The sequence below is a fragment of the Lutjanus erythropterus genome, chromosome 1, assembly GCF_056507025.1.
Source record: "Lutjanus erythropterus isolate fLutEry1 chromosome 1, fLutEry1.hap2, whole genome shotgun sequence".
NCBI classification, from domain to species: domain Eukaryota; kingdom Metazoa; phylum Chordata; class Actinopteri; order Lutjaniformes; family Lutjanidae; genus Lutjanus; species Lutjanus erythropterus.
In genome coordinates this window covers 2,498,474-2,514,814 of record NC_139317.1, presented here as the reverse complement: position 1 = coordinate 2,514,814, position 16,341 = coordinate 2,498,474, and the positions used below count along the sequence as shown (strand labels likewise).

General features: G+C 40.5%; 1 protein-coding gene across 1 annotated transcript in view; it reads right to left on the bottom strand.

Annotated features, from left to right (window-relative positions):
• Positions 1–16,341, bottom strand: part of LOC146332465 (SH3 and multiple ankyrin repeat domains protein 2-like) — a 318,816-nt gene that overhangs the window by 219,378 nt on the left and 83,097 nt on the right. Inside the window, exon 3 of the mRNA XM_084717344.1 lies at positions 8,344–8,571. Coding sequence (XP_084573470.1) covers positions 8,344–8,571 — 228 coding nt within the window. The remainder of the gene's footprint in view (positions 1–8,343; positions 8,572–16,341) is intronic.

The following is a 16,341-nucleotide window of genomic DNA, read 5'->3' as shown; positions in this document are numbered from 1 at the left end:
TTTCCCCACACCTGTACGGATCGAAGGAGCGCAGCGCATTCTGGGCGGTCCAGCAAAATCTATGAGCCCTACTTCATTCCCACAGACCTTTGATTATGAAGTTTTTAAACTTCAGTGACAAGGTCCGTTTGATAAAAAACTGCGCAGGAAAAGGGAAAGGTGCTGTACGAAAACAGGCAGGTGAAGTTTTTTTTTCCGACTTTTCTGTTGAAGTGCAACGCCAGAGAAAAGCACGTGATGCGTCAAACAGAGGCTCCGTTCAGAGGGAATCCAGTACAGTTTGCAGTTCCCTGCCAGGCTCCGGATCACATACGGTGGAAAGAACATTAGTTTTCAAACTCCTCAAGATGTAAATACGTTTCTTCGAAATAAAAAACAAAGGGAGCTCCCCAGGTGAAGCTGAATAGATGAGTATTATCCTTATAAACGGACCATATCGAGGATCTACTGGTACTGTCCCTGATATGATGAGGTGTTATGTCCCTCTAGTTATTGGACAAATATTTGCAAAATGCCTCATATTATATGCAGGAGATAATTGATTGAGATGGAGGTGAAACCTAATTCATGCCTGGGGAGATGTGTTCATGAACAGTATGAATTTTAGTTATCTTTTAAGTTAAACATTCTATGCGTGATAATAGGGCAAAGCCCAGTAGAGACAGAAAGATGATTTAATAATTCTTCAATAGACAATCAGAGAATTTACATAATTTACAGTGTTCAGTGTGTAAGCACTGATGTTAGTAACTGAAACTGTAACTGCACTATATATACAGATGCAAAAAACTATGTTGTAATCCTAGTAATTTGAGTTGTGAGCAGTCTGAGCTGATGTATGTATATATATATATACATATGCATAAATACTGCAGACAGAGAGCGATCCCAGCCAGGTGCACTTTTAAGAAAATTTCTCTCCAATCCCACCTTTTTTTTTGTCTTTTTTTGTCCATCTGGAAAATGATCCAATCTGTGACTCCAAACCCTGATATGATCTGAACTGTGAATTTCGTGATCCATTGCACCCCTAATAATCATGATATGAAGTTTTCATATTTTTCATGTCTTATGTATCAATCAGCACAATCAACCTGCAAAAATGTGAATGACTAATTATCAATCATAATTATTTGTCCCCTCTTGTAAGTTTGGCAAATGTGCTACATGAAGTTATTCCTTCTTTTGTATGAAACAATCTTGTGTCAGTTTGTCCTGGTGTGTTGAAGCACCGGCGTCTTTAGATAAATTATCTGCCTTGTTAACAGCAGATCAGCTGCACAGATGAACACAGCGCACAACACCTGTATGACACATTTCACATCACGTTTTAATACCAGGTGTGATATGGAGTGCAAGTGTGCGAGTATGTGTGTTTCCTAAAATGTCTAACACAGATTGTACAGAAATTAAGAGCAAAAGTCAGTTTCACTTAACATTATATCAGATAAAAAGAGGCAAAACTACCAGCAGATTATGATCTCCTTTTAATAAAACAAATGTTCTGACTGTACTTTTGTCCCTTGCAGTTGTATATCAGAGGTGGGGTTCTCGTGCACGTGCTGCTTGTCTCTGTGTGTCTCTGTGTGTCTGAATTATTCAGCCGAGTTTGATTTCTAAGTGGACTGTGTGACTCGATCATGTGATCAAGTGGCACCGCTGAGTGCTCAGTGATGAATGTGGAATCAGGAGCATTAGTGCATACATGTGAGACAGCTTAGTGCACATGTGAACACACACACACACACACACTATGCTGCAGTTATAACCAGTGAGCTAATTACATCAAAGGGTCACGAGTTCATCTCTGGGTCAACATCGTACCTTGAGGATCCAACCCCACTGGAACACACACACACACACACACACACACACACACACACACACACACACACACACACACAGTGTTCCTTCATTGTGTTAAGATCAACATTCAGGAAGTTACAAAGTGCTTTTGCAAAGTGGCTCTAAAGTGGTCTGGAGCAGCTGCTAACAGCTGTATGTAACAGTTCCTGTGTTTTCCTAAGAAGGATGAAATTTTATAACACAAATGAAAAGATGTGCTTCCCTACAAACATCCCTGATTTTTTTTGTTTGTTTGTTTGTTTTTTGTTTGTTTGTTTGTTTTTTTGTTGTTTTTTTTACTGTGCACTAAAACAGGCTGCAAAGTGAAATAACGTTTATGAGGCAAGAAAGAGCGGGCAGAGCGGGGCCGGGCCAAGGCTGACTTCTGAATGTGAGGCTTCTCGCTGTAGCAGCTCAACTCTTCTTCTGTTACTAACTCAGCAACCAAATTATTGACTAAGTCTAGAAGGTCCTGTCATATCACTCCAGCTTTAGCAGCACTGCAATGGTTGCCTGTTAATACATTTTAACAGTTTATTAATTACCCACAAGGCCATTTACACTGGCTGGCTAACTAACAGCTAATGGCTAACACCAAGTGCTTATGTCAAGTGAAATGGATGGAACTGAAGGAACTGTCAAACTAAACTAATGCACCTTCAAAATAAAAGAAGGAAATAAAAGGAAAAGCTGTTTGGTCATTTGACCGGACTCCAGTTTGAACTCTGGGTCGATGACTCCGTCCCTTTTTTTAACTATAACTTTACAAAAACTAAACAAGCTTTCCAGATGGTGAAAACTCTGACTAGATGTGCCTCAACATTGACTGACACTGAAATTTGTGATTTATGATGAACTGGAAATATCCCTGGGTTTTATCTCAGAAATCTGGTCACTTTAGGATAAAAGAAGATTGAAATAGAAACCCAAGATGGACAAAAAGTGAATGATGAAGAGTCAAGATGAAGGATGGACACCTAGGAGACAGGGGCATCAGGTGCCTGCTGAAGGCAGAGCTCTGCCAGCAGCCTCCATGCCAACCTCCTGTTTCCTCCTCCTCCTTCTCCTGCCCTCCTGTTTTGTTCTGCCAACACATGATGGGGAGAAGCTCTAACTCACTGTACTGTCACGGACATCCAGTGTAAAGCTATCTGGAACTGTCCTCCGTCCCCAGGGACACACACATCAAACGGAGAGCTACAGTACAAAGCTGCATTAGCTGCCCGAGATGAAGCTACTGTACGGACTCTGGCAGCACCTCCAGCTGCTCATCCACAGGGAGCTACAGTCGGGCACCGCTGCTCTTTGATGATAAACCTTTATGTCCAAACCTTCTGTGGGAAAGACAGTAAAGGAATATCCATTGACAGCTGCAGCATACAGGATGTATGATCAGTGGACATGCAGCATACGACGATGTGCTGCTCCCGAAAGCTGCAGCGGTCATTCTGCAGCTGTTTAAGAGGAACAATGAGCCACATTGTTCTCCCATACTGTAAGTACAACACACCTGGGGCTTCATTAACAGCAGCAATGTGCAGATGGTGAATGCATAGTGCTGCTATGTAAATAAAACATTCATAATTCCCACAGTTAAAATTAATAAAATATGTTAAAAAAAATCCACTGTTAAAGCTGTGTTCATATCCACAGTTGAATTCCAGGCTTGATGTATTAAATATCAGGGTTTAAAGCAGATCAAATAAAGCATCTGTTTTCAGTGTATTACGTTTTTCTTGTTAATCTACGTGACTTTTCAGATGCCTTTTTTAATTTTAGTTTATTAGCTCACTGAGGCTCAGAGAAAAAGTTGGAATAATTAAAGGGAAAATCTTCTGATTTTCAAACAGCTTTGTAACATAACCGGTAACCAGAGCTCCCTGCTCATTTTCTATGTCATCCAGCAGACCTTTGCTGGCTGTAGGGCTGTCTGAACTACAGATTCTACATTTTTACTCCACTGACTGAGACTTGAAGCCACACAGATTAAAATGTCACCACCACAGATACTGCAGTTTTATTTACAAAAAGATTCTGTGCTGTATGTTTATTTTAGAAACATTGCACACGAATATACAAAGATTTCTGCAACCCCAATTCTTAAAAAGTTGTGACATGAGCATTTTAATCACTGTGATACATCAGCTTTTCTTTTAACAACACTTGTTGAAGTTTTGATATAAGACTTCAGGTTCTCAACAGTCTGGGGTCTCTGTTGTTGTATTTTGTGCCTCACCTGGATGTCACTCCAAAACCTGTATGAACATTTCAGCATTAATGGGCCTTGACAGATGTGACAGTTACCCATAATGCCATGGGCACTAACACACCCCCATATCATCACAGCTGCTGTCTTTTGAAGTTTGCGGGATGGTCCTTATTCTCTTTAGCCCAGAGGACACGACGTCCATGATTCAGACCACAGGACATTCTTCCACTTTGTGTCAGTCCATCTCAGATGAGCTCGGGGTTGTGACATCCCTAAAATCCTGCAGTTTTGTGTTGGTAAATGTTCTTAAACAGTTGGACTATATCTAATATTAAATATATTATATTATTATTAGAAATATCTTGTCTTTCTATAGTGTTCAAGTGAATACAAGTCAAAAAGGATTTGAAAATCGTTGCATTCTGTTTTTATTTCTGTTTTACCCAATGGGGGTTGTATTTATCACATGTAGTATTGCTGTTTTATTTTTTATTCTATTTTATTTTTACTAAATCTCTCCCTGTGCTGCTAAATTTTCCCTTGTGCTGCTGTGTCAGATTGAATTTCCCCTACATGAGATGAATGAATGTACATCTTATCTGATCTGATCTTATGTGCCCGCCTCCACAGCAGGGGGCGACTCATGAAACTCAGATCAAACCATCAGCCTAAGCCGCTCTAACCGTATCTGAATAAAGACTCTGTTACTACATTGCCTATTTCTCTTTTTTCTGAAACATATTTTAGTGACTGTTCGGCTGTAATAGGAGAACGTTTGTGACAGGCCACCATTTTTTCTCTTCCAGGCACCACTCAGCTGTCAGTACCTCACTCACCAGCTGGAGTGTTTAGAGGTTTGGTGAAGCTTAGTGCATTCTGACTGTTGTAGGTTTTCTTCCTTTTGAGCAAAAGGGAACACCACAGCCCCTTTTCTATACTTTCACTGGTCCTGTAGCTCCAGGTTCAGAAATATTTGCATCTTTTGACCATTTAGACAGCCCAGTTTTATTAAATGACCACCTTTCTAGCAGTGAAAGTGGTGACAATGACATAAATCTATTACTGAGAGCAGGCATAAGTCAAATCCCTGTCTTGGACAGGACAGTAAAAGAAGAGATCTGTGTCTTAAGGCCATCTGCAGTGAGGATGAAAATGATAAACTGAGGGATCCAGCCAGTCACTACGCGTACATCATGGCAATCAATTCATCACAGGTTAGTCAGAGATATTTCATGGTTAAAAAAAAAAAAAAAGTGTTATTTTACTGTGAAAACAAGTGATCCTACCATAAAACACCAACTTGAATGAACTTTGGTTTAGGTCTGGTAACTTGAAAGACTGCCAGCAGCTTAGGGTATTTTAACGTGAATAATTCACATAAATTGAGCTGACCTAAATTCTATTAGTGAACCTTGTAAACAGTGTAAAGTACTGTACGAAGTGGAGCTAAAACTGACCTGTTTTCTACTTCTCTCCACTTGTAGTAAAAGGTCACATATTAAGCAAAAAACAGCTATCAAAACAGAGAATCAGCTCTGTTTCACTACAGATTTAGTTATTTACATAAAGACAAATCACAAAAACAGAAAAATAAAGTGTCTTAACTGCAGAAAAAAGACAGATGTCAGATATACATTAGTATATGTCAGGGTTTGTCCAATTTTATGGAGGCAAACTTAAAGGACACTCATCAACTCCTTATTTCTTAGATTTTTTCTACAGAACAATACTGATCACTGATTAACAACAGTGGTGCCAGATGAACGATAATTATCGTATATGTACCATCATTTTAACACTTATGTGATACGTGATCAGTAATGTACTGTAATTTCCCCGAAACCTGCAACAAAACTGTGTTTGAAAGCAACCAATCACATCAGCACCACACTGATCAAGCAGCAGTGACACAGTCTGGGGCTTTTATTTTGACAGGTAAGAACAGAAGGAGTGGTTGTGTGATTCTGTCTGAACTGTTGAAGATGGAGCCTCCCTGTAAGACGGTGCACATGGTAGAGTTTTGCCATTAGCTTAAATTACATTTCAATCACCTCATATTTTCTGCATTTTAATTCAAATGTTTGTACTATTTTGATAGCATGTGCTTTTAAATTAATTTATTTCATTTCTAAAAAATATTTCGGACTTTTCTTTTCTCCACTAGAGGGAGCTTGCGTACCACCGGTGGTACACATACCACAGTTTGAGAATCTACAGTGTACAGAAATATGATATCCTGGTATCATTGTTGTTTTTCTGTCACACTGTTTATGTAGGTATGAGGTCTGGGCCTATGATTAACATTCATTATGCATTGTTAGCTTTCTGCTGTTCATCTGCCTGCCATGCATTTACATGTTAATGGGAAACGGGGGGACAATTATAACGTGTTACATCAATCATTGACTTTTTTCCTCTGGGCCTCCACATGTTATCATCCTCTCATCTGTTATAAACTGCACTAAAACATCAACTCTACACAGGCAGCTTTAGTGCTCTGAAGGCCGGAGCTGATCTTGACATATATAACTGATCAATACAGACTTATATTGTTCAGTATTGAACCGTGCTGCGCCCACACAACTCTCTGTCCCCGTCCTCAATCATTTACAAGATCTACAAAATCTCATGTCTACCCCACAACAATTTACAATCACACGTTCCTCTGAATACGGAATCACAATGATGCAAACACCCCTGTAAGCACACACTTTCACCCACGCACAAGTCTACAGTATATATCAACCCCCTGCATGTCGCCCACTCAATGTTCACACACCGCGGCGTGTTATTAGCAGGAAAGACACCACGTGAGTCCAGCTCATTACAGTCAAACATTTTACATTAAAATGGAAACGAGTGGAAGATTTCTGCAAAAGCACATCAGACAGTTTGAGAAGCAGGCAGCTTATATGCACACTAAAAGCATTCATTTACTTAAAAGGTACATTTTGCCACTTTATCTATACATGTATAGAAGGGTTGAGGACCTATTACAACATAAAAGACAAGTTATAATACCAGGAAAAATGTTGGGCCAACTTATGAGCAGGCTCATCTTTAAGATTAAAACTTCTGTATTGTCAAACCTGAAACCTACTTTTTCATGTTTTTGTGCATAAGTGACTAATGGGAACAGCAACTTCTAAAACTCCCAAAAAGTTTTTAAAAAGTCCAGTACTAAGCAAGACCGCTGCAGCTGCAAGACAGGCTGCAGTGGAATCCTCCTGAGCAGCTGCACCTGTCAAAGTGAATCCACTAAAACTGCTTGTTTTTGACTCTGACAGTCTCAGGTTGTTATTCTGAGTGTTTGATGACATTATGGAAAGGACTGTTACATGAAAGAGCTTCTCACACTGCACATTCTTAGCCCAGGGCTATCCTTAACCCTAGGGCTAAGACTTAACCCTGGGGTGGCTTAGGCCCTTTTCACACACCTGGGGCTATGCTAAGGTCAGGACCATATCATTCACACTGCTTTTCTACTAGCCCTGGGTTAAATGTTGGTTGGTACAACAACTGATTTGAACGTTGTAGAATGTTGTGTTCCAGGCTTGTGTGAAAGCTCTTTTAGCCTAGAGCTAACAGCTCTCTTAGCCTGGGGCTAAGTGTAGTGTGAAAAGCTCCGAAGAGACTTTTTTGTTAAAGAGCATCACAGTTTTTGAGGAAAGCCGCCATGAAGTCAGGCATTTTTAGGCAGCCTCATTCTCACATGTTATTGTCAGTTTGCGATATAGTGTGGTCCTGCGCTCCTGCAGAGCTCCTGCAGCCTGCAGAGCTTCACAGGGAAATAATTCTTTTCAACCACAGATTGTATATTAAACGGGATTATAACCTACAGTCTATGGCTCCAACTCACTATTTGGATTGCTGTGCTCAGTTTTTCTACATATCACTCCTGAGAGTTCACACTCGCCTTCACTTTATGGACATTTTTTAAAATATAACTGTTTGTTTAATGCATGCTGAGTGATTCTAACCCACAGCTGAAAGAACACAGAGGACCCTGCAGTGTGAGTGCCTCTCCAGCTCTACATAAACAATATGTGATGTACTTGAGTTTACTCTGGACCAGCTTCCAAAAACAGCTCTTGCACAGTAAATGAGGTGTCAGACACACCATCATTAATTCTCCAGTGGATCTCAACAAGAAGGATGGATAATCAATACTCAGATGTCAATACTGAAAAACAAATCTGCTTCATATTCCTTATCGACTCCCACGCAAATGCACTCTCACACGCATGTTAATTTCTCCACATTTCAGCGCTCATCCTTCAGATATTCACCGTCTGCTGCAGGTCGGGGATGAGGACGCGGACGACCATCGAGTTGGTGTGAATGTCGTCCATGCGGCTCTGTGATGGCTCGGCCGTGGCCCTTATGGTTTCGTAAATGGTCTCTTCGCGGGAGCTGTCGGAGGCACAGTCGTCTGAGTAGTCGGAAAAGCTCTGGGCCATCTCATCCTCACTGGAGGTGGGGCTCCGGGGCATACTCAGCAGGCCCGGCGGATTCAGCTGGGACAGACAGGGAGGGACAAAAAGGTCAGAGACACACAGACTGGTCATTACACTCTTACTAATAAAGGTGCTTACTAGAACCAATAAGGGTTCTACGGCTTGTCTTCATAAGAGAACATTTCTTAGTTGCTGTTCAAATCTTTTATAAAGGAACCTTCCTAGAACCCAGCTTTAAGGGTTATACATAGAACCATCTATGAAACGTTCCACTCAGAACTCCCTGTGAGAGGTTCTACAGGGAACCCTTCTATGGCGTAATGGTTCCTCCCCTCTATCAGGAACCTTTCCACCTTCTAAGGGTGCTGACAATAACTCACCCAGGAGATCAGGGTTTCTATGGAGAACCTTTTGGTATACCAAGGATTCTGTCCAGAACCCACCAAGGGGATTCTATCAAGAACTTTAGAGTTTTATCTAGAACACATTCAGGGGGTTCTACGGAGAAACATTTGCTATTCCATGGATTTTATGCAGAACACACCGAGAATCTTTTTGTATTCCAAAGGTTTTACCTAGAACACAATCAGGGTTCTCTGGTGAACCTTTTCATATGAAAAGGGTTTAATCTGGAACCGATCCAGGTTTTTTTTTGTTTTTTTTTACCAAGATCCTTTTTATATTCCAAGAGGTTTATCTAGAACCTGCCAAGGAGGTTCTACCAAGAACCTTTTCATATTCTATGGATTCTATCTATAACAACCAACATGGAACCATCCTTGTTACAGTTCAAGCACTCAATTTTGAACTGTTCTCAGCATTTCCACCAAAAATAACTCTGGAACTGGAACCAAAAAATGGCAGGTTCTCTTTGGGAACCGAAATAGGTGTGTCATGTTCTACAGGTTGTTCCTCATTCTGCAACGTTCTCTGGTGATGCCATCCTTCATTAGAATGGTTCCACTTAAAACTGGGGGAAATGCTGGCTGGTCCACTAAATAGCATCAAAGTTTCAAGGATCTTGAACAGAACCAGTTCAAGAACCAAAGCTTATTTGGTGGAAAAGGGCCCTGAGGAGGTTTTATCTAGAACACTCAGTGGGTTCTATAGAGATCCTTTTTATATTCCAAAAGTTTTATCAAGAACACAGTCAATGTTTCTATGGGGAACCTTTTTATTCTATGGAGAACTATTTTATATTCCAAGGGTTTTATCTGGAACCCATTTGGGGGTTCTACCAAGAATCTTTCAAAATAATGGTACAAAAAATTTGATTCCATCAATCCTGAAAGAACACTTTCTCCTGAAAAAGGAAAAGGTGGATAAAATGGGTTCTTAATGGAACTCTTAGTCTTACAAAGAACCCTTGACAAACCCTTTCAATAGGGTTCTTCAGAAGCAAATGGCTCTGGGTAGAACATCTGCCCTTCAGGAAGAACTTTTCGAAACCTTTATTTCTAAGAGCGCACATATGCCAAATACACACTTTAGAGAAGCTGGAACTACAAAATATTTGTCATTTTTGCTCAAAATAAATGCTTAATTATATAAAAATAGTTGCCAATAAGCTTTCTGGAAGGAAGAACCCTTTTGGAACCCTTATTTCTAAGAGTGTAGAGAAAGCAGGCATTAAAATTTAAGAATTCCTACACTCCCATAAGACCTTTTATGGCTTTAGAGAGCCCCTAAAGATGGAGCTTGTTAGTTTGTTAGTTTATCCTCATCCATTCTGCGCTCTGTGCAGCCTGCAGGAAACTCCCACAGGAATTCATGTGACTGCAAATCTTCACAAAAGGTTTCACTTCATTAACGTTACACTCCGTGTGAGTAAAATAACTTCAGGAGGCTGAAAACTGCACCTGCAAGCAACCGCACAACCTGACCTACGGCCCTTCTCCCCTAAAGGCAGCGGGCCAAGTGACTTCATTAAGCCGAGGCGTCAGCATGATTTATGGATCGGAAAATTAAACACGTAACTTCTCATCAGTCACCGTTTGTGGCAGTGCTCTCATGAGTGACCTGGAGAGAATTAAGACATTTAAAATAACCTGAATATCTAATTATTTATATCTTAAAATCCACTTTATTCGAGGTTAGTGAGCAGGAATTCACTAATTGAACATGTGCCTGCAGATGTTTGACCTTTAAGACAGAAATGTCAGTTAGAACATCTTGAAGTTCCCCTCCAGACATGTTTTAAAGTATGTAAAAATACTCTGCTATAATTAGTATTTTGTTTAACATGTTACTCCCACACACACACAAAAAAAAGTTTTTCAAAACTCTGGCATGGGGCTGGGAGCACATTAGGTCTAGAAATTCTGAATCTGGCTTCGAGCCCCGCCTGCCACCGCTGCTTGTGTTAGGTTGATCTTTGAAAGAGCACCAAGATGGCGAGTGTTAGCATTAGAGGAAACATCGGAAATTCAGCTGTACATCTCGCTCGGTTAGACCCAGACTATTCTGTTATCACCAAAACTGGCAACTAGCAGACATATCAGAGCGGTCAGTGTGGTTAGCATCATATATACGTTTATGTTTGTTAGCTAGCTGGCAGTGGTTGATCATGCTAAAGTCTGCTCTGCACTGCAGGTTTCAGGTTTCTCTGCCTGTGTCACACAGTTAAAAGGTTAAATGAGCAGTTAAATCCCACTACATGGAACAACATGTAGCAAGTACTTGTACTGAGGAGTAATAGCAAAGGATCATAGGTAATCCTCAAAGCAGTGGAGGATTTTCACTGAGGTGATGTGTTTGTGAATTAGAGCTTGAGATCTGTGGCCGAACCCAAAGGGACCCGATGGGGTTGGGTCGGGTCTCACATACTTTTTGGGCTTACATCGGGTTTGGACTGTATTATTATTATTATTATTATCATTAATATTATTATTATCAGTTGTAGTAGTCTCTGCTGACTCTTACTGTTTGGTACATAGAGGGAAGCTTGTTAAGAAAAATGTCAGGTGGTAATTGGGTTTGGGCTGAAATATACTAATGAGGACTGGGTTTGGGTCGGGTTTGGACAGAAATTTGTCGGGCTTTGGCCTTTTCAAGCTCAACTTTTCAGGCCTGATTAAAGTTTGACTGTGAATGTCTGTGGACAAAACAAAGTTATCTGACAAAAGAGAACTTTAATGTTAAGCTGGCGTTACTCTATTATTTGCCTTACATTGAGTCTGCAACATTTCTAACAAGTTAACTCTTAATTTTTTTATGTTTTTATGTTATGTTTAAATCTCAATCTCAGATTTTAGGGGAGTAAACAGACATCTGTCACTTCAATAAAGGAAAGTGAAAAAACAACTCTAGTGACAAACTGCACAGATATAAGTCAGTGTAGTCAGGGTCAGACATTTATGGTGACTGAAATGTGATACACTTCGGATTGAAATGGAAAATAACTGCACAATGTGTCTATGATTCTGTAGGCTTTATCACACCTATAGATTGATTTATTTGATGAGTTTGTGAAACGTTTTCTTTTCCTTTTTTTTCCACACAGAGAAAAATCCAAGCGACCTAAAATGCATCACTACAAACAAGAATGCTCACTCTGCTTATTGGTCAGATGTGTCTGGGGCGGAAACAAGAACGGCATATTTCTGTGGAAATATTAATATGCAGTGACTGAGCTGACATTTGCTCATAACCATGGTAATTATCTGGGCGATATACCAACAAAACTTTAGCAGCAGAATGCCAAACGCACTTTGAGGAAACATCTTATAGAAATTAGAATGCTTCACACTTTGTGCTGCCTTCCGACGACTGAGCAGAAAGACAGAGAGAATAGTGAACATGTACATACATGCTAACTGTCAGCATGTTAAACCAAGGAAGCTCAAACACCTGGTAGCTGGGCTGGATCGAGGTCGGATTGTGTTTCCACCACGTATGAACCACAGTTCAATTGGGACCAGACTCTTTTCAAGGGTCTCGGTGTGGTTGATTTAGTGGTCACACCTGCCCAAAACAAATTACAACAAGGGGGAAAACAAACCAGAGCCTTATTTAACCACACTAAAACATGCAGTTGTGGAAACACCCTAAAAATCCTGTTCATATACTGCAGAGACAGTGAGTTGGAGCAGTTTCACAACTTGGACCCTGTGAAACAAAAACCTCCAGCTGCAGCCTACACACTGAAAACAGCAAATTAGCACCTGGGACACTAATGGTACGAGTGTAAACAGCTGTTTCTTTTTTCTTTTGCAGTGATGTAGTTATTTTAATACCAGCGCTCTCATCCTGTCGTGCAAATGTTCCATTTAAAAAAGTCTCCCTTCGACACTATCTTGCAGCAGCACCATGGCCATCTTGGGTCGCCCAAGATGTTTGTGATTGGTTTAAAGAAATGAGCGGGCTGGCTGTGCAAGACTAGTGGACTGAAGGTGAGAAGTCAACTACGACTACCAGGGATCATTACACTAACAAGCATCCAATTACTTTAAGCTTCAAATTAAGTTTCTGTGAGACGGGGAGCTAAAGCTAAATATTCTATTTATAAATGTGATTAAACATTCACCATTTTACTTTCTGCTTGTTTGAATATTTGTTCCCAGTGACAAACTGTTCTGAATTTGTTCTGACAGTTGACAGTTTGAGATGAAACGATTGAAGCTGGCTACAACATCAACTTTCATCAATATGAAATAATACAACAGACTCTTGTTTTCTGCTGTGTCGAAGCTGATGAACATTCAGAGTATCAGTAAAAGAAAAATACTTCAGGAAGCAGTAGGTCATCCCACTCCCACTCTGAGTGATGCCTCGTTTGGAGAGAATTTTGATCAAACCGCTCAGGGATTTGATTGCACTGAGGTGGGTGTGACTTAGTGATTCAAGTGCAAATAACTGCTCACTTCCACTCACACCTCCCCCTCCCTGTTGGATCAGGAACAACAAGAGCCAGCCACTCAGACTACAACAACAGCCATCGGACATCCAAACACGCAACCCCGACCTGTGATATTGCTGCCCTAGATTCTGTGAGCCAAAGAAAAAGAGGAAGTGTATTTTATGAAAACTAAAAAATAATTGTTTAGGTTTGAACCAAGACAAAGAAGAACAGAGAGAGCAAGAGATGCAAGATCAGAACTGTATGAGTGGTCAGATTTTCAGGATCAGCTGCATCATTTTTCAGGAAGAAATCCAAAACATTAACTTGTTCCTGCTTTTCCAATGTGAAGATTTACTGCTTTTCTCTGTTTTGTGTCATAGTAAAATGGTTTTGGACTGTTGGTCTGAAAAATAAGAATATGAAGTAAAGTAAATAGCAACAAACAATAAATTGATTGAATAAGAACATAACGGTCTGATTAATTGATAATTGCAGTAACTGTTTGTTGCGGCCCTGCACCGGTGAAACATTTTTAATTTGACATAACTTTAACTATAAATACAGGCTTTTCATGCTGTCTATCCATCAGCTTAATGTGGAGAGGGAGGGAAACACTGAATCAGTTACACTGGGGGATGATTAGTCAGCCAGATGGAGACAGCAAGGTTGGGAATTTTGCCAGGACACCTGGGAGCCCTTGACTCTTTGCTATAAGTGCCATGGGATCTTTGATGACCACAGTGAGTCAGGACCTCAGTTTAACGTCTCATCTGAAGGACAGCATCTCCTAAAGCACATCGTCCCCATCACTGCACTGAGGCACTGGGATTAATAGACCATTTTACAGCCGACATCATCAAAAGGCTGTGTGCGCATTTCGGCAGCAGAAGTCGCAGTCTCTCTCAGTCATCCAAGCTACAAACATTGAATTAGACGGTTTACCGTCACCAAAATCACCAAAATATCAGTTGTTGCATGCACTGTTATCAGAATTAATATTCCACTGACTCAAGTTCTACCAGATTACAACAGGGTCACAACCATTTCAGAGCAATCGGTGGTGTCTATGGCTCCAAGCTATTAAACATGTTGACTGGACTAAGGATGCGATTAAAACTGCTCGTGTTTGCAGCACCCATTCACAAGCTGTTGTGGTTCGCCATACTTCCATTGCCAAACTGCAAGTGCAGCTCACTCATTACGTGCAAACTGCAACGATGTCATCAAAAAGCTATGCATGCATGTTGGCAACAGAAGTAGCAGTCTCCCCCAGTCATCCAGACCAGTTATCAAGCTGCAAATGTTGAATTAAAGGTTTTACTGGCACCAAAATAACCAAAACGTCTGTTTGTTGCGTATATGATACATCAGAATCCACATCCCACTGGTAGACTTAAGTTGTACAGATTCATGACAGGATCAAGACCATTTCAGAGCAATTGGCAGCGTCTATGGCTGCAAACTAGTAAACGTACTGACTGGACTGAGGACGTGATCAAAACTGCTCGTGTTTGCAGGCGCAGCTTGCTCATTGTTTACGAAGAAGGGAAGGCTGCCCCCTAGTGGCCCACCAACACCACTTCCAACAACTTAGTTTTCCCAAAGATCATTCATCCAGCAAAGCCCACCCCCTCTCAGCTTCAGCCACTCAGCAGGAACAGGGTACATATTTGTATGTCTGCTGCAAAACTGAGGTGTGATTATTAAAAACATACATACACACATATCGTGCAAATCACTGTCCTGAATTGTCATAAATAAGCTCCATCAGAGATATTGAGGAAAAATGTTCAAACTTTACTGATGAGGAATAATATTAACCGGGAAGTTTGCTCTTGCAGATATGCAGATAATAAAAGAATGTGGACTGCAGGCCTGAGTCTGCGCTCTGAGTTTCCTTCTAGTTTCTTTCAATAACAGATGTCTGGTTTGACACTTGACCTCTGCTGTTTGGACACATTTGGATTATTGACAGTCTCTGCAACACCACCGACGTGATCACTTCTTTTCATCAGGACTGAACGAGAAGAGCCGATCCATTCTTTACTGTTCAGTGAGAGAACACTGAAGTGTTTGGTTTGATGAAGGAGACACTCTTCAATCAGAAAAGCCAACAGAGGACAGATGAGACATTTCAGCTGCAGGGCCAGTTGAAATGAGTGAGTGTGTGTCCCTGCGCCCAACCGGTGACACTCATCCCGCTGTATATATGTCCATTAGCAGAGCGGCTTGCCCCCGTGTCACGGCATCGTCCCAGATACCTGGACGCTGCTGATGAAAATGTTTTCTGATGACAACAGATAACGGTTTCATTTCTATCAGCTTTTCTTTCCACAGATTGCTTTCTGTTGTGGGATTTACTGTGCTGTTTCTCCTGACAATAAAGACAGATTTCACTGCGTTTTCCTCGAGTGTGACAAAGAAATGTCTCAAAACGGATAAAAATAAATAAATAAATAAGTGAGTAAGATAAAAACTGAGTGTGTGACTTGTTATAATAAGACATTTAGAAAATTGCCAGTTTTCACATCAGCTCTGGTTTATTGGAGCTTTTTGCACATTTTCATTTTGGCCTCCTGCTGAGGACTTCATACTGTAATTGGTGTAATTTCCTTCCATGTTTTTCCAATCAGCATGTGGTCAATTATAAATGCAAACTAGTTACTAAAGAGTGTCATATGGAGTGTGTACGTGCCAACATGTGTGTCTCTGTGTGTATATGTTCTTACAGTGAGCTGCAGAAACACATTAAGTATTCAGATGTGCTGAAATAGAATGTAAACAAATAGATTAGCAATTTACTGCAATGATGAATGATTGATCCTTAAATGAACTTGATTATCATTTTCTATGAGCTCATATAAAGATGAAAACACTTTAGTGTCTATGGCAACCAACAGCTGTTGCACATGTTGCTGATAGTTTACACTCACACTGTCATTTTTACTGAAAGCCTTAAAATACTACAACATTTCTAATGAAAATCTATA